Here is a 24464-nt window from a genome sequence, read left to right on the forward strand (position 1 = left end):
CTATTGATGGCAAATCTGTTGTTTCTAATGCAAACGAACCTGTTACAAACATACAAGTTGAACAAGAATCTAGTTCTGGAAGTCTAGTACAAAGGAACTCAGATAATTCAGTTGATCAAACAAGTGCAATGAATATGTTAGAAAATTTTTCAGTTAATTCTCAGATAAATAATGAGATAGAATATGAAGAAATTCCCGAGTTACAAGATTTTGATAATGAAGAAACCAGTGGACATGACATAAAAGTTTCAGTTAATGCCACAATTTTGAATCCATTTGGTTTTGTATATGATTCAAAGATATATCAGACAAGTAAAACACCTCAAACGTATCTAGAAGCAATCACCAGTTCAGAAAGTGGTAAGTGGATGACTGCCATTCAGTCAGAACTTGAAGCAATCAACCAACACAATGTTTGGGAAATTGTTGAAAGAAAACAAGGTATGAAAAGTATTCCGTTAAAATGGGTATTTACAGTTAAAGACAATGGTGTATATAAGGCTCGTTTAGTTGTTGTAGGATGCAAAGATACTGAAAAGTATACTTCTGAGGAAACTGCATCTCCTACACCAACTCTATCAGTAGTTAAATTATTATTTGCATTATCAGTTTCTAGAAAATGGCATATTGAACAGTTGGACATCAAAACAGCATTCCTTTATGGTGAAATTGACAGACCAAAATATGTAAGTGTACCAGAAGGAATCAATCTGGATAAAACTAAGGTAATTCTTAAGTTACGAAAAGCTCTTTATGGAATATCGATAGCACCAAAATGTTGGTTTATGACACTCGATAATTTTCTAAAGAATTCAGGTTTTGAACCAAATTTACGTGAACCATGTTTGTATAAGAAAGAGGAAGATAGTGAGATTATTTTGATTCTAGTATATGTTGATGATCTATTAATTACAGGTACCTGTGAAAAGCTTATTCAAGAAAATGTCAATATGTTCAAATCACGTTTTAATATCAAACAATTTGGCTATCCTACTAAGTTTCTTGGTTTGGAAATCAGTAGATCAGAAAATCAGTTGTTCCTTCATCAAACTCAATTTGTGAAGGAAATGCTTAAAGAATTTCGAATGGAAAACTCAAATTCAGTTGATACTCCATTGGTTCCTCAAGGAGATCATAAAGTTCCCGAAGTTACTAATGAAGCAGATTTTCCGTACAAGAAAGCCATAGGCTCTCTGTTGTATTTAAGTTTATTTACAAGACCCGATATATCTTTTGCTGTAGGTTATTTATCTCGATTCCAAGCCAATCCACAACAGTATCATTGGACATTAGTAAAAAGGGTTTTCAGATATTTGAAAGGTACCAGTCAGTTGGGTCTAAAATTTACAGCAGGTTCCCCAACGTTGTCATGCTATTGTGATGCAGATTTTGCAGGTGATAAGAAGAGTCACAAATCGACAACCGGCTTTGTGATTTTTGCATTCGGTAATCCGGTTGTATGGAGCTCAAAACTTCAATCAACATTAGCACAAGGTTCAGCAGAAGCAGAATTTATTGCACTTACTCATGCTACTAATGAAGTTCTATTTCTAGCACAGTTATTGGCAGAAACTGTGGGTATCAGTTCATTTCCTGTTGATATATATGAAGACAATGAAGCAGCAAGACAAAACTGTCTTGCAGCTACAAGTAAAAGTCGTTTAAAATATATTGCACGTAAATATTTATTAATTCGTCAACATGTAAGTGACAAGAAAATTAATATTGTGAAGATTAATACCAATGATCAGATTGCTGACATTCTTACAAAACCTTTAAGTGCAGCAAAGCTAAGTAAATTTCGTAATCACCTTGTATTCTATGAGGCTTGATTTTTCAGTTGATTTGTATACAAATAACCCAATATGTTCTCTTTTTTTTCAGTTATCTGTTGTTTATCCATGTATTGTTTAACATACTCGGATAATACTATAAAAATCTGTTGAATATGTGTCTTTGTGGAAAGGTTCTTCGGTGCCTGGAAACATGCTATGACAATACTAAAAATCTGTTGAGTATTTGTTTGTGTGGAAAGGTTCTTCGGTTCCTGGAAACATGCTATGACAATACTAAAAATCTGTTGAATAAGTGTCTTTGTGGAAAGGTTCTTCGGTGCCTGGAAACATGCTATGACAATACTAAAAATCTGTTGAGTATTTGTTTGTGTGGAAAGGTTCTTCGGTTCCTGGAAACATGCTTAGACAATACTAAAAATCTGTTGAATATGTGTCTGTGTGGAAAGGTTCTTCGGTTCCTGGAAACATGCTTAGACAATACTAAAAATCTGTTGAGTATTTGTTTGTGTGGAAAGGTTCTTCGGTTCCTGGAAACATGCTTAGACAATACTAAAAATCTGTTGTGTATTTGTCAGAGTTTTTATTGAAAGGTTCTTCGGTTCCTGGAAATATACTCTAATAAATATGTTTATATGTTAAGTGTTTATTCAAAGTCATGTAGAAGGGTCTCCGGTCCCTGGTTACATACTTTCATAAACACTAGTGTCTTGATTTGAAGGGTCTCCGGTCCCTGGTAATGATAGATGCGAAAGCAAAAAAAATTCGGACACGTATGTGTGTGATGAATTAATCAAGTTAGTTCTATATGAAGGAACTTAATATGTATCTGTTATATGTATATGTTGATCTGGTGGTATAATATCACTTGTTGGAAGGGTCTCCGGTCCCTGGAAACAATGTATTGATACCATACAAAATATTAAGGAAAGTTGGTTCGCTATAAGGAACCCTATTCGATTGCCTACAGTAACAGCCTCTACAGTTCCACTGACAATCCTGTTGATTTAGTTTTAAGGCTTGATTTATATAAACTCAAATGAAATATTAACTATTATTTGTATTTATTGTACTGTATATATTCTATTTTAACTATTGAAATCAGTTGGTTGGAACTTATCTGTATATGTCTTATCTGTTGACTAGTTGTCAGTTCCTCAGTTTGGGAGGGGGTGTTGAAGTAAGAACTGCTGGCCAAATATATATTTGGCGCCAGTCCACTTCTATAAAACAACCTGCTGACAACTAATATGATCCGTCTAGTGCGCATGCGCAGCTAGAAAAGTAATATGGCCGCTAAGGTGGAGATGTCAGTTCTGTCAGACACGAATAGATAACGACGTCACACCTTAAGCAGCAAACCTAACCTCCATTTTGTTTATATTTGTGTTTCCAAGTTTGTTAAATCCTCGATTAAATTGTACAAAATACCTGTATTTGTCAATCCACCCTTACAACTTTATAATTTTTTTTTTAATTAGCAGGATTGAGGAATTTTCGTCACCGGATTCGTGAATTAGAGCCCAAAATTAGCGAGTCTGCAAAATTTCAAATTTCATCACTTTTGAATCATTATTTAAATTAATTCTATAAAGTAACTTTGAAAATTAAGTGGTTCTGAAAACAACTGATTGAAAGAACTTTATAATAATAATATGGTTTATTCTGTAAGCTACAGGGTATAAACATATAATAACAGAGGCGTGAGCCTGTACGTGAAAATAATATAATGATTAAAAATAAAATTACCAAATTGGAAGTATCAAATTTAAACTCTGAATGAAACTTCGGCAACATTATTAAATTGGAAACAGCATAGTGAGTAAATTTCTCCAGATTTGTTGAAGCTTTTCAATGTTCAAATGTGTATATTGATAATGCAAAAAAGGTAGAAAAACATTTGCCAACAAACAACTAGTGATTTTACCTTCATTTAGGTATTTCTTGGCATATCTTCTGTTATATTACACAAAGTATGGGTTTATTTCATTTTCTATTTGAGAAAATATATCAGTTTTAGATGAACTTATTTATTAGAAGGAGTGTAAATATTTTATAAGTTATGAATAAATTATAATACTTGATCACATCAGTCTATAAATACACAAGAAGGATATACAAAAATAAATGAATGTTACTGTAGGAACTGGCTCTGGTTTTGATTACAAAGAGAACGGGAACTCAATTGCACAAAATGGGGCAATGATTGTAAGTTGTCAAATAAGAGTGGTTGACATATTAGGGGCTCATTAATATTAGAATCGCTGACCAAAATTTGAGCAAACTGTTCTAGACCTGGTTGAAACTCCAATTTGACATTATTGATATTTTGTATAGGTATATTCTGTATCAATTGAAATGTTGGTACTGAATCCATTTGCATGGCCTCTTGAATTAAATCATGTTTTTCAAGATTTGTTTCAGTTATAGTTGGACACAACTCAATTGAAGAAATTTCTGATTGTTGATTTTTGGTTCTTTTCAACTCTTGCAATTTTTGTGTATTGCTCAAACTGTCGGTCTGAATTATACTTTTTTGATTTAATGAATTAATTTTTGACTGATCCTGAATTGCAGTGGTAGTCAATCCCTTCTGAACCATTTCTGCTACTAGTTTAGGTAGCTTTTCATTAATAAGAACTACTGGTTTCAGAGTTTCTGTTTGAGGTTTGCAGTTGTGAACAAAGAATGCATACGAGCCTGTTACATTCACTTTGTGTAAATGTACAAAATTAATCTGGAATTAAATTTGATATCAATAATAATGATTGGAAAATAGGTTAATTATACTCAGTGAGACAATTGAAAATAGTTATAATTGAGATTATGGTATACATAGTATATGAAATAATATAAATTGTTTACCTTCACCACAACATTCAGTCCTAATCTCACAAATTTATTCTTTCTTCTGGATGAAGGATTGACATCACTCAGTACTTTAATATCCAGAGTTCCCTTGCATTTCCTAGCATCGAACAGAAGTTCCTTCTGTATTACTTTTCCCCCATGTGTCCAGCACTGATATTGTTTTCTAAATTTCACTTTAGGACCAGTATTTGATGTTTTCTTAGCCCATACAGTATTTGTGACATCTGAAAAGATATCCACCCAACTATCACAGAGTATGTTGTAGTCGTCACTATTTCTATCCATTTCTGTACGAAATTTAATTTCAAAAGCCTTTTCTTCGCTCCAGGAACAGTTAATTATTTCAAATTTTTTGTTTATTGTTTTTAGGATGTTCGAAAAATCTAAGGTGGATTTGTCCATAGTTGACAGTTTTCCTACGAGTGCGCACATCTGTTTGAATAAGGGAGTATCATAGATAAGTAGATAGGGGAGTACGACGATTATTTAAACAGTTAAATTGATTAATTTGCAACTCTACAAAATATTTATTCCAATCATTTGAAAATGAGAGTTACTGCAATGCACAAATAAATAAGCGATCTTTTATTACAGGATATTATTTGGACATGTGCGCATGCACATTGAGTCTAGACATAGAATAATATGTTGCCGAACGCGCTAATTGTATATTATTCTATGGTTTTACCCACCTGCTCAAAGCCTAATGGTGGGTTTATGCACCATTCCTAAGAACTAATGGTGGATTTATGCACCATTCCTAAGAACTAATGGTGGATTTATGCACCGTACCTAAGGCCCAGTTTCACCAAACAGCACTTGATCCCAGATTGATTAAACTCCGCTTGTTACTAAAGCAGGCTTAACAGTGTTTTCTGTTTCACCATGCATCAACCCGTCCGGAGATGATCGCGATTAAATAGTCAAACCATTTGGCAACGTTGTGAACAAAGAGTTATAATAGTGTTCTGTATCGTATTAGCAGTGATGACCACCATTGGCGCTAGGTGTCAGGTGTCATTCATTCATAACTCATAACATTTCGAAACATTTGTCATCTTGTAAACAAAAAACAAAGTTAATTTTTGCCGAAAATGTCGAGTGATGTGCTTCGAAATGTCGGAAACTTGCAGAAGTTAAAAAGAAATTATCCCCTTTCACAAAACCACACATTCTGGAAAAAAAAAACTATATAAGTAATTTTATTAACTTATTTATTTTCAATAACAAGTTTAACTGCTTCTTAAATAATATGTAGCCTTTGTATAAGAAATTAATTATTTATCACTTTTTTAATAAGTAAACAAGATTTTCATTTATATTTTTTAATGTAAATTATTGGTTTCCTCTAATGATTTTTGACTGAATGTATGTAAAAAATATTCACATTTTATGTTTGAACGTTATTAAGTGACTTCCTGTTTGTTGAGTTTTGTTATACAATTAAAGTTGATTTTGTACTTGAGAGCTTTAATTATCCCATTTCACAAAACCACACATTCTGTAAAAAAAACTATTTAAGTAATTTTATTAACTTATTTATTTTTATTAACAAGTTTAACTGCTTCTTAAATAATATTTCAATCAAACATATCAATAAATTATTCTTTGCAATAAATTTCATAAAACACAAAAACAAAGTTTACGGCTATTTTAAATGGGAAATATTGTGCCTATACATATAGTCATATTTTGATAAAATTGACCCAAAAATTAGAAAAAAATTTGCTGGCTGCAAGTGATTTTTTTTTCTTTGTCAGCTGTTTTCAATGTCTTAAGTCCTATTGATCCTGCCTCACTTCTGGATGTGGATCTTCCGCAATCTCTTCATGTTCTTCCACTACAACCCTTCCAATTTCCCTGCGCTGTCGCTCTAGCATTACCAGCCTGAAATATACATATAAATTAGCATTTGCTTTGCTATTATAGAAATGCCAAAATATGTTCAATAATCTTCAGGCCGGACACAAACCTTGTGAAGTATTGATGAACCATAGTACCTCTTTCTCGGTGCTCAGGGTAATCTCTCCTCTCGTTCAATGGATGACCTAAGACTGCTATGGGATTTTGTCCCATGTCTCCCTGAGCTATTATAACATCCCATGGTGCTGGTAGGTTGGCTTCAAACTCAGCATCAAAAGGTGGGACATCTTCCCCACGTCTTCGTAGGACATTATGAAGTACAGCCGTTGCCACTATTACAGGAAATACTTTATCCAAATCGATTCTAAAACCTAACGATAATACAGGAAAGCGTCTTTTCCAAACTCCAAACATTCTTTCCACAGGGTTTCTCGTTCTGATTTGAGATTCGTTGTATAATTGTTCCGCAGGGTTCAAACAATTTTCAAAAGGAGTCATGAAATACTTGGTACAGGAATATCCACTATCTCCTACTAGGACAGCATTTCCATATCTGTCATCATCAAACATAGCTTTCCGATAGCAATTACGGAATATGGTGGAATCATGACTACTTCCAGGCCACCTCGCAACTATGTCTGTGAATTCAAGTTTGGCATTGCATATAGCCTGAACATTCAGTGAAAAGTAACCCTTTCTGCAACGAAACAGCTCTGCATTATCACCACCTGAAAAATGACATAAATTTAATGAAACAGTGGGAGAAGAATCATTACATGTAGGAGGAAAGAAGGACGTACCTGGAGTTTTAATTTTAACATGAGTGCAATCGATGGCACCCAAAACCCTTGGAAAGCTTGCAATTCCGAAAAATTCAGTCTGTGTTCTTCGAATTTCCTCCTGAGTTTCAGGGAATGTTATATGCAGTGGACGGAGAGAGGCAATAGCAGTACTCACTCGATGAATTATTCTGTGGGCTGTCGATTTACTAATTCCAGTGAAGTCTGCAACTGTCATTTGGTGACAACCAGTAGCATAGTATCGTAAGGTGCATAGTAACTGATTCATTGGAGAAACAGAATTATTCCTGGAAATCAATAGGAAACGCAAAATCAGTGTATCAAACTATATTGCAAACATAACCTCAACAATATCAGTAGCCAATTCAAAAGGAAAATGAAACATTAAAACTTACTTGTCGTTTGCAAATTCAATTTGTTCCTCAATTGAACCCAGTATTTGGAGTGCAGCTTTTTTTGAGAGACGGAATCTTTTCTCAAAATCCGCATTGTCCAAATTTTGGAAATGATCCATCGAGGACGTCGAACGACAAATTCTTCATCACTATCATCATCTTCAAAGGCAAGATCATATACTCGTCGAAAGGCCATTTTAACGAAATTTCCGGAAAAATAATTACATAGACAAGAGTTCCAAATAATTATTAATCTCAGCTTGAAAGGTTATAATCCTCCAAAAATGGCCGATTAGTGCTAAATCGCGATTGGTCGATTAAATGGCGCTTTGGAGTGTGGTGAAACGCTACATTACATTAATCGTGATCTAAAGCCTCACTTAAGAGCTAAGTCAAGATTAAAGCATTTGGTGAAACTGGGCCTTAGTATTCTGTGGTCCTTAGTTCTTAGGCCCAGTTTCACCAAATGCTTTAATCTTGACTTAGCTCTTAAGTGAGGCTTTAGATCACGATTAATGTAATGTAGCGTTTCACCACACTCCAAAGCGCCATTTAATCGACCAATCGCGATTTAGCACTAATCGGCCATTTTTGGAGGATTATAACCTTTCAAGCTGAGATTAATAATTATTTGGAACTCTTGTCTATGTAATTATTTTTCCGGAAATTTCGTTAAAATGGCCTTTCGACGAGTATATGATCTTGCCTTTGAAGATGATGATAGTGATGAAGAATTTGTCGTTCGACGTCCTCGATGGATCATTTCCAAAATTTGGACAATGCGGATTTTGAGAAAAGATTCCGTCTCTCAAAAAAAGCTGCACTCCAAATACTGGGTTCAATTGAGGAACAAATTGAATTTGCAAACGACAAGTAAGTTTTAATGTTTCATTTTCCTTTTGAATTGGCTACTGATATTGTTGAGGTTATGTTTGCAATATAGTTTGATACACTGATTTTGCGTTTCCTATTGATTTCCAGGAATAATTCTGTTTCTCCAATGAATCAGTTACTATGCACCTTACGATACTATGCTACTGGTTGTCACCAAATGACAGTTGCAGACTTCACTGGAATTAGTAAATCGACAGCCCACAGAATAATTCATCGAGTGAGTACTGCTATTGCCTCTCTCCGTCCACTGCATATAACATTCCCTGAAACTCAGGAGGAAATTCGAAGAACACAGACTGAATTTTTCGGAATTGCAAGCTTTCCAAGGGTTTTGGGTGCCATCGATTGCACTCATGTTAAAATTAAAACTCCAGGTACGTCCTTCTTTCCTCCTACATGTAATGATTCTTCTCCCACTGTTTCATTAAATTTATGTCATTTTTCAGGTGGTGATAATGCAGAGCTGTTTCGTTGCAGAAAGGGTTACTTTTCACTGAATGTTCAGGCTATATGCAATGCCAAACTTGAATTCACAGACATAGTTGCGAGGTGGCCTGGAAGTAGTCATGATTCCACCATATTCCGTAATTGCTATCGGAAAGCTATGTTTGATGATGACAGATATGGAAATGCTGTCCTAGTAGGAGATAGTGGATATTCCTGTACCAAGTATTTCATGACTCCTTTTGAAAATTGTTTGAACCCTGCGGAACAATTATACAACGAATCTCAAATCAGAACGAGAAACCCTGTGGAAAGAATGTTTGGAGTTTGGAAAAGACGCTTTCCTGTATTATCGTTAGGTTTTAGAATCGATTTGGATAAAGTATTTCCTGTAATAGTGGCAACGGCTGTACTTCATAATGTCCTACGAAGACGTGGGGAAGATGTCCCACCTTTTGATGCTGAGTTTGAAGCCAACCTACCAGCACCATGGGATGTTATAATAGCTCAGGGAGACATGGGACAAAATCCCATAGCAGTCTTAGGTCATCCATTGAACGAGAGGAGAGATTACCCTGAGCACCGAGAAAGACGTACTATGGTTCATCAATACTTCACAAGGTTTGTGTCCGGCCTGAAGATTATTGAACATATTTTGGCATTTCTATAATAGCAAAGCAAATGCTAATTTATATGTATATTTCAGGCTGGTAATGCTAGAGCGACAGCGCAGGGAAATTGGAAGGGTTGTAGTGGAAGAACATGAAGAGATTGCGGAAGATCCACATCCAGAAGTGAGGCAGGATCAATAGGACTTAAGACATTGAAAACAGCTGACAAAGAAAAAAAAATCACTTGCAGCCAGCAAATTTTTTTCTAATTTTTGGGTCAATTTTATCAAAATATGACTATATGTATAGGCACAATATTTCCCATTTAAAATAGCCGTAAACTTTGTTTTTGTGTTTTATGAAATTTATTGCAAAGAATAATTTATTGATATGTTTGATTGAAATATTATTTAAGAAGCAGTTAAACTTGTTAATAAAAATAAATAAGTTAATAAAATTACTTAAATAGTTTTTTTTACAGAATGTGTGGTTTTGTGAAATGGGATAATTAAAGCTCTCAAGTACAAAATCAACTTTAATTGTATAACAAAACTCAACAAACAGGAAGTCACTTAATAACGTTCAAACATAAAATGTGAATATTTTTTACATACATTCAGTCAAAAATCATTAGAGGAAACCAATAATTTACATTAAAAAATATAAATGAAAATCTTGTTTACTTATTAAAAAAGTGATAAATAATTAATTTCTTATACAAAGGCTACATACTATTTAAGAAGCAGTTAAACTTGTTATTGAAAATAAATAAGTTAATAAAATTACTTATATAGTTTTTTTTTTCCAGAATGTGTGGTTTTGTGAAAGGGGATAATTTCTTTTTAACTTCTGCAAGTTTCCGACATTTCGAAGCACATCACTCGACATTTTCGGCAAAAATTAACTTTGTTTTTTGTTTACAAGATGACAAATGTTTCGAAATGTTATGAGTTATGAATGAATGACACCTGACACCTAGCGCCAATGGTGGTCATCACTGCTAATACGATACAGAACACTATTATAACTCTTTGTTCACAACGTTGCCAAAAGGTTTGACTATTTAATCGCGATCATCTCCGGACGGGTTGATGCATGGTGAAACAGAAAACACTGTTAAGCCTGCTTTAGTAACAAGCGGAGTTTAATCAATCTGGGATCAAGTGCTGTTTGGTGAAACTGGGCCTTAATATATAAGAAGTGCTCATCATCATCATCATTCAGCCCTAAACCGTCCACTGCTGGACATAGGCCTCCCCAAGAAGTGCTAACGCCGTGTTAAATCAAGGCAACAATATGGCCGATATTTGTCCGCCATCATGTAGTGTAATATGGCGGGAAAATTTGAATATGAAGGTATGACAATTCATTGAAATTGTTGGAATATTATTAGTATTTATTTTAGGTTATGTTGTTATAATTTCGAATTAAAACAGAAAAATATCATCGAAAAGTTTTATTTATCAAAGGAAATTTACATATTTGCTTAAAATAATAATTATTTATAAAAATCAATACATAATATACATTATATTGGGAGATTTACACTATACCTGACTGAAAAAAAATACCTATTTATACCTACTTTATGAAATCATATCTGATGAACAACTGAATTGATACATTTCTGAAGCAATATTCAAATTTCTACACATACATGAAAGATGAAAATCTTCAGTTGGTTTAATCTATCTTCCTGCGTTACAGTGCTCATTTCATAATTCACTTTAATTATCACAGGTCCTCTTTGTTACTTCATTTTCAGCTCATTTGGAGGTTGTAGGTGGATATGAAAAAAAAAAAGATTATAAATAGCGATCAATTAGTAGGTAATTCATTTTAATTTGATATGATAATTCTGGATCACGTAGATGGTTATTGTTAGAATCATTAATATTTTCCATACAAGAAACATTTGGGGAAGTTCTACAATCATAGGGCTGATGATTATAAATTTGATACTTCGGTAAATGCCGAGGAACAGAATTTAACTTTAATATAGTTGGTTCTGAAGGATTATTATAATCACAAGTAAGGATCTCAGATATATTAGAACATTGAAATACAATATGAGGAAAAACCCGGTCTTATTTTGTTCTAAATTTATTTTATCATGGATTACCTGACCTTACCTTACCTGAAACCTAAAACAGAACTTGTAATAAATAAGTGACAATAAAAACCACTTTATCTGTTCATTCAAGAATTACAAATACAAACACAATTTATTATTGGTTATAAAATCATATTGAAAAACTCGAACGCTGATTGGCTTATTATGAGAATAAAATTTTTACATCGTGATATGTATACCGTGTAATTTGAGTGTATGTGACGTCACATCTGTTGCCAATGCTAGCACTAGCGGTTTCACCCCCCTGCTAAGAACCGTGCTAAAAACTATGAATTAAGAACTAAACCTAAGAATTCTCTTGTTAATAATTAGTTAAGGCATGCGCACGTGCTCGAACTACTTTCTATTTGTTTGACATTGATATTTATTGTGAAAAAATTAAATTTAATTTCTTCAAATACACTTTTCATCGATAAACACGAATAAAGAATATAATATGATAAAAACCGGTACTCGTTAATATTGAAATTCTATGCCGCGCATGCGCACTTCTATATTTTACCTGTGCCCTTAGTTCTTTGTTGACAGTTGGCCTGCTAGTGTTAGTTGAGTTAGTTCTTAGGTCTTAGGAAACGTGCATAAACGCCCTCATTGATTTGTTAGCGTTCAATTCTTAGTTCTTAGGTTTAGTCTTAGTTCTTAGGACTGGTGCATAAATCCACCATAACGTGATGACAATGAAAAAGACGAAAATACTCGAACTTTGCTCTATTTCGGAGCTTCTTTCGAGTCGATAGTGGGATACACAGAATACTAATAATAAGAAATGCAATCTCCCTACTAATCTGTGGAAACAAAATAGCCGCCATCTTGATTAGGTCCGCACTAGCGACACCAACGGGCAAAGTGAGAAATAGGCTTTCTTCAGGGCGGGAAAATTTTAAATTACCGCAGGAAAGTTTGAAATGTAAGCGGCCTTTAATTCTAATAGTAAAAAGAGCAAAAATTGATTTCACTCTATATTATTTGACTTCTATCTAATATTTCAATGGACACACTACATGGAACAAACAGAAATACAGTACATAATTTATAATATTGTTGGTTGATAATGACTGTACGATTGAATGAAATTAGCAGGTAAAGGTCAAAAATTAATCATGGAAATCCCATTTATTAGTTGCCGACCAGTTTCGTTATACCTTCAGGGCTCTGAAAGAAGGAATACAATATTAAATATAAACTTAAGTCTATGAAAGTGTAAAAAAATTATCTATTTTGATGTTCTCTGGTTTCAAAGCAATTGCAACCCCTTCGTATTTTGAAAAATGCAAGCTTTTTGTGAGAGGTCTGCGATATATGGGATTTTAAAGTATGTTGGCTTCACGTCGGCAACTAATAAATGGGTTTTCCTTGATTAATTATTGACCTTTACCGGTCAAATTCATTCAATCATTTATAATTCTGTTAAAAATTGATGATATAGTAATCAAACAGCTATTTTAGGATGTACATAACCAATGGAGTCGTCCATCGAAGATTTGAGGCACTCATTTCAATCCTTAGACTAGACCAAAAGTTGTGCAGACCTGTAAACTGATATTAGAATGTCAACGAATTTATTCAACAATTTTATGATCAATAATAAGTTTTTTTTTTATAGGTGAAAAATCTTGCATCAACTGCACAAAACAAACACAATAAAGCCTGTCGAATGTCAATTTGGATTTTGGAACATTATCCTTCTTGTCATGAGCGACAGAGATAACCATACATCTTCTATCTTTTTCATTCTCTGTTAGGTAGGCGAATAGAATATTTGTTTCCAATTTAGTACTACGAGTTTCACCCCCCTGGTGGGATAATTCACATGGAAATACTCATTTCGATTAAACTAAATGTTTCATAAATAAATGAATTAAATTCTAGTTATTTTTACCGAATAAAATGATTGAACCAAATAAATTCAACTGCCACCTCTTACTCGAAATAACCATTTATGGAAAAGGGAAAACCCATATGCGACTGTTGTTACCCATTTTCAACAGTATGTTTGGGACTGATGAGGGGCGAAATTTTTGGTCCAGTAATTTTTCCAGATCTTCTCAATTCTGAAGAATCCAAAAATATTTTCATAGGGAACCTACCAGGCATATTAGACCAAATGCCTACCAGACAAAATATTTGATTTTAGATGGATGGCTGCCCGACTCATAACAGTCGGAATGTAGCGGAATTAATGAACCAATCTTTTGGAATGAGGTAGATCGGAAGATACGGTCCAGTGAGATGGCCACCCAGGAGCCCCGATTTGACCCTTTAGATTTTACATGTGGAACACTTTAAAGAGAAAGTGTACAAAATTGCTGTAGTGTCTTGGCTTGGGGTAAACGATGCCAGGCATGCAAGGGATCAGCACCCTCATGCCTGATATACCGACATGTGAAATCTGATGTCTGTGGTCATGTCTCGCGAGCAGAGGACACATGCCGGGGGATTTGCCTTAACCGCCTGAACCAAGTGTATGAAAGACACAATATAAAGACTTTCCCCAAGACAAGGTGGAACAGCGTACGCCGAAGTCTGCATGGCTAGTGGGAGGATCTAGTCCTGAATATGCGAACTCCAGATACCAGGCGACCTCTGGTTTAATTGGCCTTCCAGGGCCATGCGGGGCTCTGCCTTTGGTGACTGAAATTGCCTAGCTGCACGTGGGGCTTGATATGGACCTAGCAAATGTAAAAGAAGGGCCTACCACTAGCCCTAATGTGCTAATCAATGAGGAACAACAAAGCCTCACTCAGCCTGAGGAACAGGGCGCAAGTTCTGGCCCCATGGCGGAGGAAATGCTGCTGAAAAGCAGCGATGAAGAGGTCGTAGCTGGCCTCGAAAAGCTGGCGGTTAGGAGACCTAGACTCTCCGGGGCTGCCAGAAAGAGGATGAAGTTCCTCATAAAGAAAGGGATGCCTCCTGACGATGCCAGGAAAGAAGCTTTCAAACCAATTGGTCCCAGGCAGACAACAGGCCGCGGGACCAAGAGTAAAGGTCGGAGGACGGCACACTTAAAGGCAAAGAGAATAAGAGTGCCAAGTGTAAGGATCCAAAAGCCGCACAATCCTCAGGAGTTGCCGGGGCTCAGGCCGCGGGGGCTTCCAGAGTTCAATCCTCGGGAACTTCCAGGGCTCGGCCCTCCGAAGCTCCCAAGGCTCCTGCACAAGGTGGGCCCACGTATAATAATAATAATAATAATAATAATCCTTTATTCATGCTAATATCTCACGATTTACATTCGTCATCTTTACAAATTTGCTGTTACCTATATATGCTTACCACAGAATTCTTCCAATGAATAAAAACTATTATCAATGAGATATTTCTTAATGGTAAAACGGAATTGTTCATTTTGGTTTCTCATTGATTGAGGCAACTTGTTATATAGTTTATATGCCCAGAAGTTCGGACCATTTTTAGTTTTTGATAATCTGAAGAATTCATTCCTGACATCCATGCGTCCTCTCGTGTTATAATTGTGAACATCTGCATTTAGCAGTTAAGTGTGGCTTTTATGAATATAATTCAGAAATTCGTGAGTAAACACACATGGAACAGTCATAATTTCAAATTTTTTATAGGAAATTCCACAATTCGCCTGATAGTCTAAATTATTCATGATACGGATAACTTTTCTCTGCAGTGAAAAAAATACCATACTTTATTAAAGAGTGACACAGAGCATGGTAGGCTGTCAGCAATGTTTCAATCGAGACTTTAAGTGCTACAGAACGGATAACAAAAATATTTTTGCTCAGTTTTTCAGAGAGTTCCCCACAATGAACATCCCAAGTGAGCTTAGGGTCCAAATGTAATCCTAAAAATTTAACATTTTTTTTCAAGTTCTCATCTATAGATCTCAATGAACAAACTAAAATATTAGTTTTTTCTTGATTCTGCATCAATTGATTCGAATTGAACCAGTTTTTTGCACTCGACCGTACCCCACGCGAGTGTTGGAATGTTTACAACATTGCTTCAACCCCGCCTATATTTATGTTTGTAACACTGATCTTGGTAAGATGTTCTATGCTCTGGACTATTCTATAGTTAAGTCTTAAGCAACGCTCATATAGATGTATACATATAGTTAAGTTGAATAAAGTTCGTTACGGTTAAGCGTCATATTTAATAATTCTAAAACGTACCCATTAAGCTTCCAGAATAAAACTTATATTTAACAGGTTATGTGCCCAGGAAAAGTACGTAGTGAATTTTAAATATTACAAGACAGCTGAGTGTGAAATTCGGTCAGAAAATGCGTGTTGAGTGAAACGTATTCGTGCAACAAGTCAAAATGGCGGCGACGTATTTCAACAGCATCCCCAAGCTTTTAGGACGCGAAAATTACGATGAATGGTGTTTCGCGATTGAAAACGTAGCGGTACTAGAAGGATTAACAAACTGTTTGAATGGAACAGAACAGGACACAATGTTAGTGGCCAAAGCCAAGACAAAAGTGATCCTAACAATTGATCCCTCTTTGTACATTCACGTGAAAGAAGCAAAAAACGTTAAGGAAGTGTGTGATAAGTTAAGAAACCTTTATGAAGATTCGGGCTTCTCGCGAAAAATAGGACTATTGAGAACTCTAATCAACTTGCGCTTAAATAACTGCAATTCAATGGAGTCATACATCAATCAGGTTATTGAAACTTCTCAGAAATTAAGAAGAACGGGTTTCAAGATTGACGATGAGTGGATAGGATCCCTTCTTTTAGCCGGTCTCCCAGAAAAGTTTTCTCCAATGATAATGGGTATAGAAAACAGTGGATTGGACATAACTACAGATTCCATCAAGACTAAACTGCTAGACATGCAGACAGATGGCAGTAGTAGCGGACCGTTAAATGGAGCATTTGCAGCTAAAGGAAGATTCCGGAAATATCCAAAAGAGGGCAACACAGGTAACATGAAGTTCCAAAACAAAACAGACAAAATGGATGTTATATGTTATGGTTGTAAGGAACGCGGTCATTATGTAACAAAATGCCCAAACAGACAGAAACATGATTACAAAAATTCCAAGCATAGAACTACAGAGGACATGAATGCTTTCAATGCAATATTCATGAGTGGAAAGTTTGATGATAGTGATATATTGTAAATATGTACCAAAAGTTTAACATTGAAGAAAACCTCACTCATGTTATTCTATGATCCTAAGTTTAGGTCTATGATATGTACCTCTTGTTCTCTCTCTTTTAGTTCGGTCAGTGTAACGAGTAAGTTTTACGGAAATATGGGGGGTTTATTTGTATCCTTATATTTTGAATTAAATCTCTAAATTCCCAAATTAATAATCTCTTTATTTTAACAACCTTTTTACATTTTTTCTTAATCAATCACACTTCTTGACAACAGTGTCATTCTACTCAATGTCATTCTAACCACTAAACAATGTCATATTCTTCTTCTTCTAACTATTACATGATATTTATAACAGTAAGTTGTACCAGTAGTTGTATCTCAATATATTCAGTTCTTTATTACACCACGTGTACATTTATTTCAAACAGTGTTAATTATTGCAAGTTAACTGCCAACAATATTAATCTTCAACATGATATTTATGTAGATTCTGGAGCCAGTGTACATCTAACTGCTAGAAAGGATTGGCTACAAAACGTCAAAACTAATGGAGAAATAAAGAAAATAACAGTTGCTAATAAATCGAAAATGACAACTTCAATTAATGGTAGTATTTATATCAAGACAGTTATTGGGAAAGAACAACATAACATTAAGATTGATAATGTTTATTATTGCCCAGGAATAACAATCAATCTCCTGTCAGTGGGCCAACTTATCAAAAATGGCAATAAAGTGGAATCAAACGGCTGTGTGATCACCAATAAACTGGGAAGAGTAGTAGCTACTGCAGATTCTTTAGATCACGTGTATAAATTGAACTTTGAGAAACAAATACCACAAAGTTATCCTTATGCTTCTGTTAATCTCGCAGTTAATGATGAGACTTGGCATCGCAGGTTTGGACATATGAATTACAGAAACTTGCAAATAATGAATGATAAAAATGCTGTAGAGGGTTTACAGATTAATGGAAAGGTTTTGAAGAAATTTTGTAAAATTTGCTGTGAAGGTAAACAAACCAAATTACCATTCTCTAACACAGAGCACTAATTTCTTAGAAGTAGTACATGCAGACTTATGTGGGCCCATGGAGAAGTTATCACTAGGAAAAAGTAAGTACTTTTTACTTTTAGAAGATGATTACAGTCGTATGGTGTTTGTGTACTTCCTAAAAAGCAAAGATGAAGCTTTCCAACGATTCAAATAATTCAAAATGCTAGTGGAAAATCAGAAGAATGAAAAACTGAAAATTTTCAGAACCGATGGTGGAGGTGAATTTTGTAGCATTGAATTTGAGAATTTCCTGAGAAATTGTGGAGTTATCCATCAGCAGACAAATCCCTTCACACCACAGAAGAACGGATTAAGTGAAAGAATGAACCGTTCAATAATTGAAAAGAGCAAATGTTTGTTGTTCGATGTAGGCCTCGACAAGTCATTTTGGGTAGAAGCTGTCAACACTGCAGTATTTTTAATAAACAGGTCAGTGACATTATGTTTGAATAACAAAACACCCTACGAGGTTTGGCATAATAGGAAGCCAAATGTTGAAAAATTAAAAATTTTTGGTAGCAAAGCTATAGTCCACATACCGAAGGAGAAACGTCGAAAGTGGGACAAGAAAGCCACAAGTATGATATTCGTTGGCTATTCCGACAATGTGAAAGGCTTTCATCTATATGATCTGGCTACGAGAAAGATAGTAACCAGTAGAGATGTGACCATCGATGAGAGACACACTGAAGTTGAAGTGATCATCCAACAACCTAGTAATGAACTCTTAGAACGTGAAGATGCAGTGGGTGATTCAAGCATTAATGAGAGCGATGAAGAGGTAAATGACCTGTCAGATGCTGATTATATCCCTGAAGATGTCACACTTGGTGACGAACAAGTAAGACGATCTACTAGACAACCTAACCTAAGTTATACCCTTATTATGTAACTTATCTATGTTCACCAGGCAATGTAGACACCAACTTAGAAGATGTTCCAGTAACCGTATAAGAAGCATTATCTGGTCCAGATGCGGAAAAGTCGATGAAATTTTATTGTCACAAGATTATTTGAAGTCGAAACATGAACCATACTTGTACTATAAAAAAGGAAATAACTCCTTCACTATAGTAGCGTTATATGTAGACGATTTTTTTATTTTCTCAAATGACGTCAATGAGTCTGATAATTTGAAATATTGTTTAAAATCAAAATTCAAGGTAAAAGATTTAGGACATGCCAAACAAATTTTAGGTGTAAAATTAACTAGAGACCATGATAACAAATGTTTGTATTTAGATCAAGAAGATTATATTGATAGACTATTGTCAAAATTTAAAATGACAGAATGTAAAGATGTGAAAACACCATTAGATACAGGTTTAGATTTCAATAAGATTGATAAGAATATTTGTGATCCCAATATTCCATATCAAAACTTGATCGGAGGTCTTATGTACTTAAGAGTTTTGACACGTCCAGATATTGCTTTTTCAGTAAGTTTTTTGAGTCAATATAATACCAAATAAACTGACGTACATTGGCAAAGTGCTAAAAGAATATTTCAGGTACATGAAAGAAACAAAAAAGGTTAAATTGAAATATTTCAAGAATGAATCAAGAATAAACTTTATTATTATTATATTATCTTAATATATATATTTCTTGTGTGCGTGTGTATGTGACTGAACTCCTCCTAAACGACTGGACCAATTTTGATGAAATTTTTTGTGTGTGTTCGTGGAGATTCGAGAATGGTTTAGATTTACAGTTTGGTCTACTGGAAAATGTTTTTTCAATTAATTTCTTATTTATTAGGAGTTGTTGATTTTGGAATGTTTTACATTAGATCCGGCGGACGGCGCTATCATCGCATTCAATATTATTCGATTTCAATTTTAGTTTGTCCCGACAGATGGTGCTACGATTAATTTGAAAAAAATTTTGTTATTCAATTCATGTGCTGATTAAAATATTAAATGTAATTATTTTTTAAAGAGTTTTGAAGTGTGTATAAATAATTTTGTGAATTCAGATGTTTTTTTAATTAATTTTTATTTGTAAGGAGTTTTTGATTTTGGAATAATTTACATCAGATTCGACGGATGGCGCTATCATCGCATTCAATATTATTCTATTTTAATTTTAGTTTGTCCCGACAGATAGTGCTACGATCAATTTGAAAAAGTATTTCGTTATTTTGTGTTATAATTGTGTTATTCAAGTGAAGTTGCTAATTAAAATATTTAATGTCATTAGTTTTCGAAGAGTTCTGAAGTGTATATAAATTTAGTGCGGAATCGAAGTGAGTATATTTTTTATAAATTATCTTTTTTAATTTACACGTGCGTTTATTAACAACCAACATAACCTTCAAGTTTATTTGTGTAGTTAGAGGATTGAATTTTTTTAATTATTTTTATTGACAATTAATTCATTTTTGGAGATATTAAATAAAAAAAAAACACAAAATGCGATTACATGTTCTTTATCTAAAATTTGTCATAATAAATCTTTTGAGTTAATTAATTAAAAATTCATTATCAATAAGTAACTCATATTCATTGTATATTATTTTGCAATATTTTATTTTTGTAGAAAAATGCCACGTCCTCGTGGAAGAGCAAGAAATATTGGTCGACGTACTCAGCACGCGCAATTAGTTCATGATCATCGATTGAATAGAACAGTTGAAGAACATTCTATGGATAATGTAAATTTAAGAGATCGAGCTGCATGAACACGTGCAAATGAAAATTTAGAGCAACGTGCTCAACGTCTTCGTGCTAATACATTAAGACAACGAGAGGCACGTCAACGAGCGACCAACGCACATAGAGAACGTAACCAACAGCGAGTACAAGATAATCGAGCATTGGCACGAGCATCACTTAATCGTCTCGCGTTTGAATATGATCCTGAAATAGATTATTCATCACATGCATTGATCACGATTGGTAGTATGGACAAAGAGTGTCAACATTGTCATGCTTTCAAGTACAAAGGTGAATCATCTGGTTTATGTTGCGCATCTGGAAAAATATCACTGCCACCGCTAAAACCACCACCAGAACCTTTAAAAACGCTTTTAGCTGGAATCACATCTCAATCGAAATTATTTTTACGGAAAATTCGTAAATTAAATTCATGCTTCCAAATGACATCATTTGCAGCAACAAAAATTATTCATAATGAAGATGGCCGTAATTTTGAATCCACATTCAAAATTCAAGGCCAAGTATATCACCAAATTGGTTCGTTACTTCCAATGCCTGATGCCGATCCAAAATTTTTACAAATTTATTTTATGGGGAATGAAGAGCAACAATCACATACACGCTGCGTTTACAACCATATAGAACAGATGGAGGAACGAGAAATTGTGGACATTTTGGAAAGGTTTTTGCAAAACCATAACCAATTAGTACAATTGTTCAAGACTCTTTCTAACAGACTGCAAAACGATAACTATGTCATTGTTATTAAAGCAGACAAAGTACCCTATGGAGAGCACGCAGGCACATATAATGTTCCAACCATTAATGAAATGGCAGTTGTTATGGCTGGTGACCCATGTGAACGTAGAGACATTCGCATACAACGCAGAGATAATACGATGCAAATACGCTTACAATTTCCGATCCGTTTGGCATATGCTATGACTATTAATAAGTCACAAGGTCAAACGATGACATTTTGTGGCTTAGATTTAGAAAATCCGTGTTTTTCTCACGGCCAATTGTACGTTGCGTGTTCCAGAGTTGGAAAACCATCGAGTTTGTTTGTTTATACTCCTCATGGACTAACTAAAAATATTGTACATCCAATGGCATTACGATAAATTAAGTTTTTGTAAATTAAAAAAAAATAAATATATATGTTATAAAATGTTTTGAGTGCAAGCTTTTTCACCTTTCATTAAAATGAGTTAAAGTTTTCATTTACGATGCTGTTATTTATTTAACAAAGTAATAACTTTTCAATAATAATTTTCATCAAAGCGGTCCAGATTGTTTCAGCTCATTAAAAAAAGTATGAAATTAAAGACGTGTGTACAGGACAACGTCTGTCGGGTCCGCTAGTTATTATATATGATAATGATTTGGAGGGATTTGCTGATGCGGATTGGGCAAATGATAAAAGTGACAGACGGTCTTATACCGGTTTCGTGTTCAGATTATCTGGAGGTGCCACCTCATGGCAAAGCATGAAACAAAGGACAGTTGCTTTATCCAGCACCGAGGCAGAGTACATGGCCTTGAGTGAGGCAGCTAAAGAAGCGATCTATCTAAAAAATCTTCTCTTTGAGCTTGTTCGTTTCAAAGATAGAATTGTTGTTTTCAACGACAATCAAGGTGCCCAGAAGTTGTCAGCCAATCCATCTAATCATTATAGAACTAAGCATATCGATGTTAGACATTATTTCGTTAGAGATTGCGTAGATCAAAAACAGATTGATGTCCAGTATATAAGCACCGATGAAATGGTTGCTGATATCCTGACTAAAGGACTAAACAATGTCAAAATTTCTTATTTTTGCAGCAAATTCGGTTTAGTATATGTTTAAGCAATGTCTCAAGAGTGGGGGTGTTGGAATGTTCACAACATTGCTTCAACCCCGCCTATATTTATGTTTGTAACACTGATCTTGGTAAAATGTTCTATGCTCTGGACTATTCTATAGTTAAGTCTTAAGCAACGCTCATAGATGTATATAGTTAAGTTGAATAAAGTTCGTTACAGTTAAGCGTCATATTTAATAATTCTAAAACGTACCCATTAATCTTCCAGAATAAAACTTATGTTCGGTTATTTTAGTGGACTGTAGAATATTTTGTTGGGGCTGAACTTACCAGAGGCCTTCTTCTTCTCTGCACCCGTGGTTCACCACTCATCCTTCGACCACCAGTTCTCACCACGATACGATTGTTCGGCGACACTTCAATTTAGTTTGCACGTTGAAATATTAGAATTAATGTAACTAATAAACTATATTATATTTAGCGAAATTAATAATTATCAGCACAGCACAGCGAAAAGCGAGAGTTTTTCTTGGCGTATTGTTGTATTCTGTCTGCTTATCTTTGTCCAGCCCCATATGGCGCCATATGACCCGTGCAGAGGTTTCGCGATGTATTATTTATACAGGGTCGGAAATAAAGTTATTCCACCACATCGTTTGGACTGAACATACCGCCCATCTAAAATTAAATTCTTAATTAAATTCTTAATTTTAACAACAAAAGAGAAAAAATATAAACATATATACATACACATCACCCACATTTCTCTCTCTCTGAAAATAGGTGATGGATACCACTCAATAATATTTTATTGATTCGGAAGAGGGCACACCTTATTAACAGGGCGCCGAAAAATTCCTTTTTTGGTTTTCAATGTAACCACTCTTGTTACCGCATCTGCACCCTTATGCAGTTCTATAACTCTACCCAAATGCCATTTGAGAGGAGGAGACAACTCATCTTTTAGCAAAACTAGGGTATTCAACTCGATAGGTACAGCGACATCGCACCATTTCGAACGCTGCAGCAACGTATGCAGATATTCTTTATGCCATCGCGACCAAAATTCTTGGCTCAATTTCTGCACAAGTTGCCACCTGGTCAATCGATTAACCTTGGATTCTAAGAGGTTTTGCTCTGGTAACGAATTCAGAGGTGCCATAGTTAGAAAATGACCCGGTGTAAGCGGATTTAAATCATTGGGATCAGCGCTGAGGGGAGTCAAGGGTCGCGAATTGAGAATTGATTCTACCTGAATCAGAACTGTATTGGACTCTTCGTAGGTAAGAAGCTGATCTCCCACCACTCGAATTAAATGACCCTTAGTCGACTTTATGCCGGCCTCCCAGAGTCCACCAAAATTTGGGGAATAGGGTGGAATAGTGTGGAAAACTATGCCTTCGCTTTCTGCAACATGTTGTATTGTTTCTTTGAGCTGGCGAGCAGCTTCGCGGAAATTTGTACCCTGATCACTATAAACATGAAAACATTGACCGCGTCGTCCAATAAAACGCCGCAAAGCAGCCAAAAAAGAATCAGTAGAGAAGTCTGAAGCTAGTTCTAGGTGAAGAGCCTTTGTGGCCATGCAAACGAACAAGCAAATATATGCTTTTAAGACTTTAGATCCTCTTACTCTATTCATAACTATGGAAAAGGGACCGCCATAATCCACACCAACACCAGAAAAGGGTTTGATCTGCGAAACACGAACTGCGGGAAGATCACCCATGATTGGTTGAACATGAGAAGGTTTTACTCGAAAACATCTGTTATATTTTGATATTATCTTTCGAATACTTTTCTTAGCAGAAAATATCCAGTATTTCTGAACCACCAAGTTATGAAGTGACTGTAAACCTGGATGTAAATATTTTCTGTGAAGATTTTCAATAATGAGATACTTTAATCTGTCATCACTAGGAAGGAGAGCAGGGTGTATTTGTTCAAACTTCAGCCCAGAATGGACTAATCTACCGCCCACCCTCAAGATTCTCCTTTCATCTAGAAAAGGATTCAATTTGCGAAATGATTTTGGAAGGGTTTTCTTTTGAGCCA

General features: G+C 35.0%; 3 protein-coding genes across 3 annotated transcripts; 1 reads left to right on the forward strand and 2 right to left on the reverse strand.

Moving 5' to 3' along the window:
* Window positions 1–3496: 3496 nt before the first annotated feature.
* LOC123672405 lies at window positions 3497–5269 on the reverse strand. Its single transcript, XM_045606512.1, has 2 exons — window positions 4659–5269; window positions 3497–4530 (listed from the first exon to the last, which is right to left on the reverse strand). The coding sequence occupies exons 1-2, from the start codon at window positions 5094–5096 to the stop codon at window positions 3928–3930; spliced, it is 1041 nt and encodes a 346-aa protein (XP_045462468.1). The 5' UTR covers window positions 5097–5269; the 3' UTR covers window positions 3497–3927.
* Window positions 5270–6373: 1104 nt separating this feature from the next.
* Window positions 6374–8050, reverse strand: LOC123672398 (putative nuclease HARBI1). Its single transcript, XM_045606507.1, has 4 exons — window positions 7723–8050; window positions 7328–7614; window positions 6637–7255; window positions 6374–6551 (listed from the first exon to the last, which is right to left on the reverse strand). Exons 1-4 carry the CDS (start codon window positions 7839–7841, stop codon window positions 6446–6448), a joined length of 1131 nt encoding a protein of 376 aa, XP_045462463.1. The 5' UTR covers window positions 7842–8050; the 3' UTR covers window positions 6374–6445.
* Window positions 8051–8266: 216 nt separating this feature from the next.
* LOC123672397 (putative nuclease HARBI1) lies at window positions 8267–9944 on the forward strand. The gene is made up of 4 exons (XM_045606506.1): window positions 8267–8595; window positions 8704–8990; window positions 9063–9681; window positions 9767–9944. Exons 1-4 carry the CDS (start codon window positions 8477–8479, stop codon window positions 9870–9872), a joined length of 1131 nt encoding a protein of 376 aa, XP_045462462.1. The 5' UTR covers window positions 8267–8476; the 3' UTR covers window positions 9873–9944.
* The last annotated feature ends 14520 nt before the right edge of the window (window positions 9945–24464 follow it).

Source organism: Harmonia axyridis, chromosome 2 (genome assembly GCF_914767665.1).
Source record: "Harmonia axyridis chromosome 2, icHarAxyr1.1, whole genome shotgun sequence".
Classification (NCBI taxonomy): domain Eukaryota; kingdom Metazoa; phylum Arthropoda; class Insecta; order Coleoptera; family Coccinellidae; genus Harmonia; species Harmonia axyridis.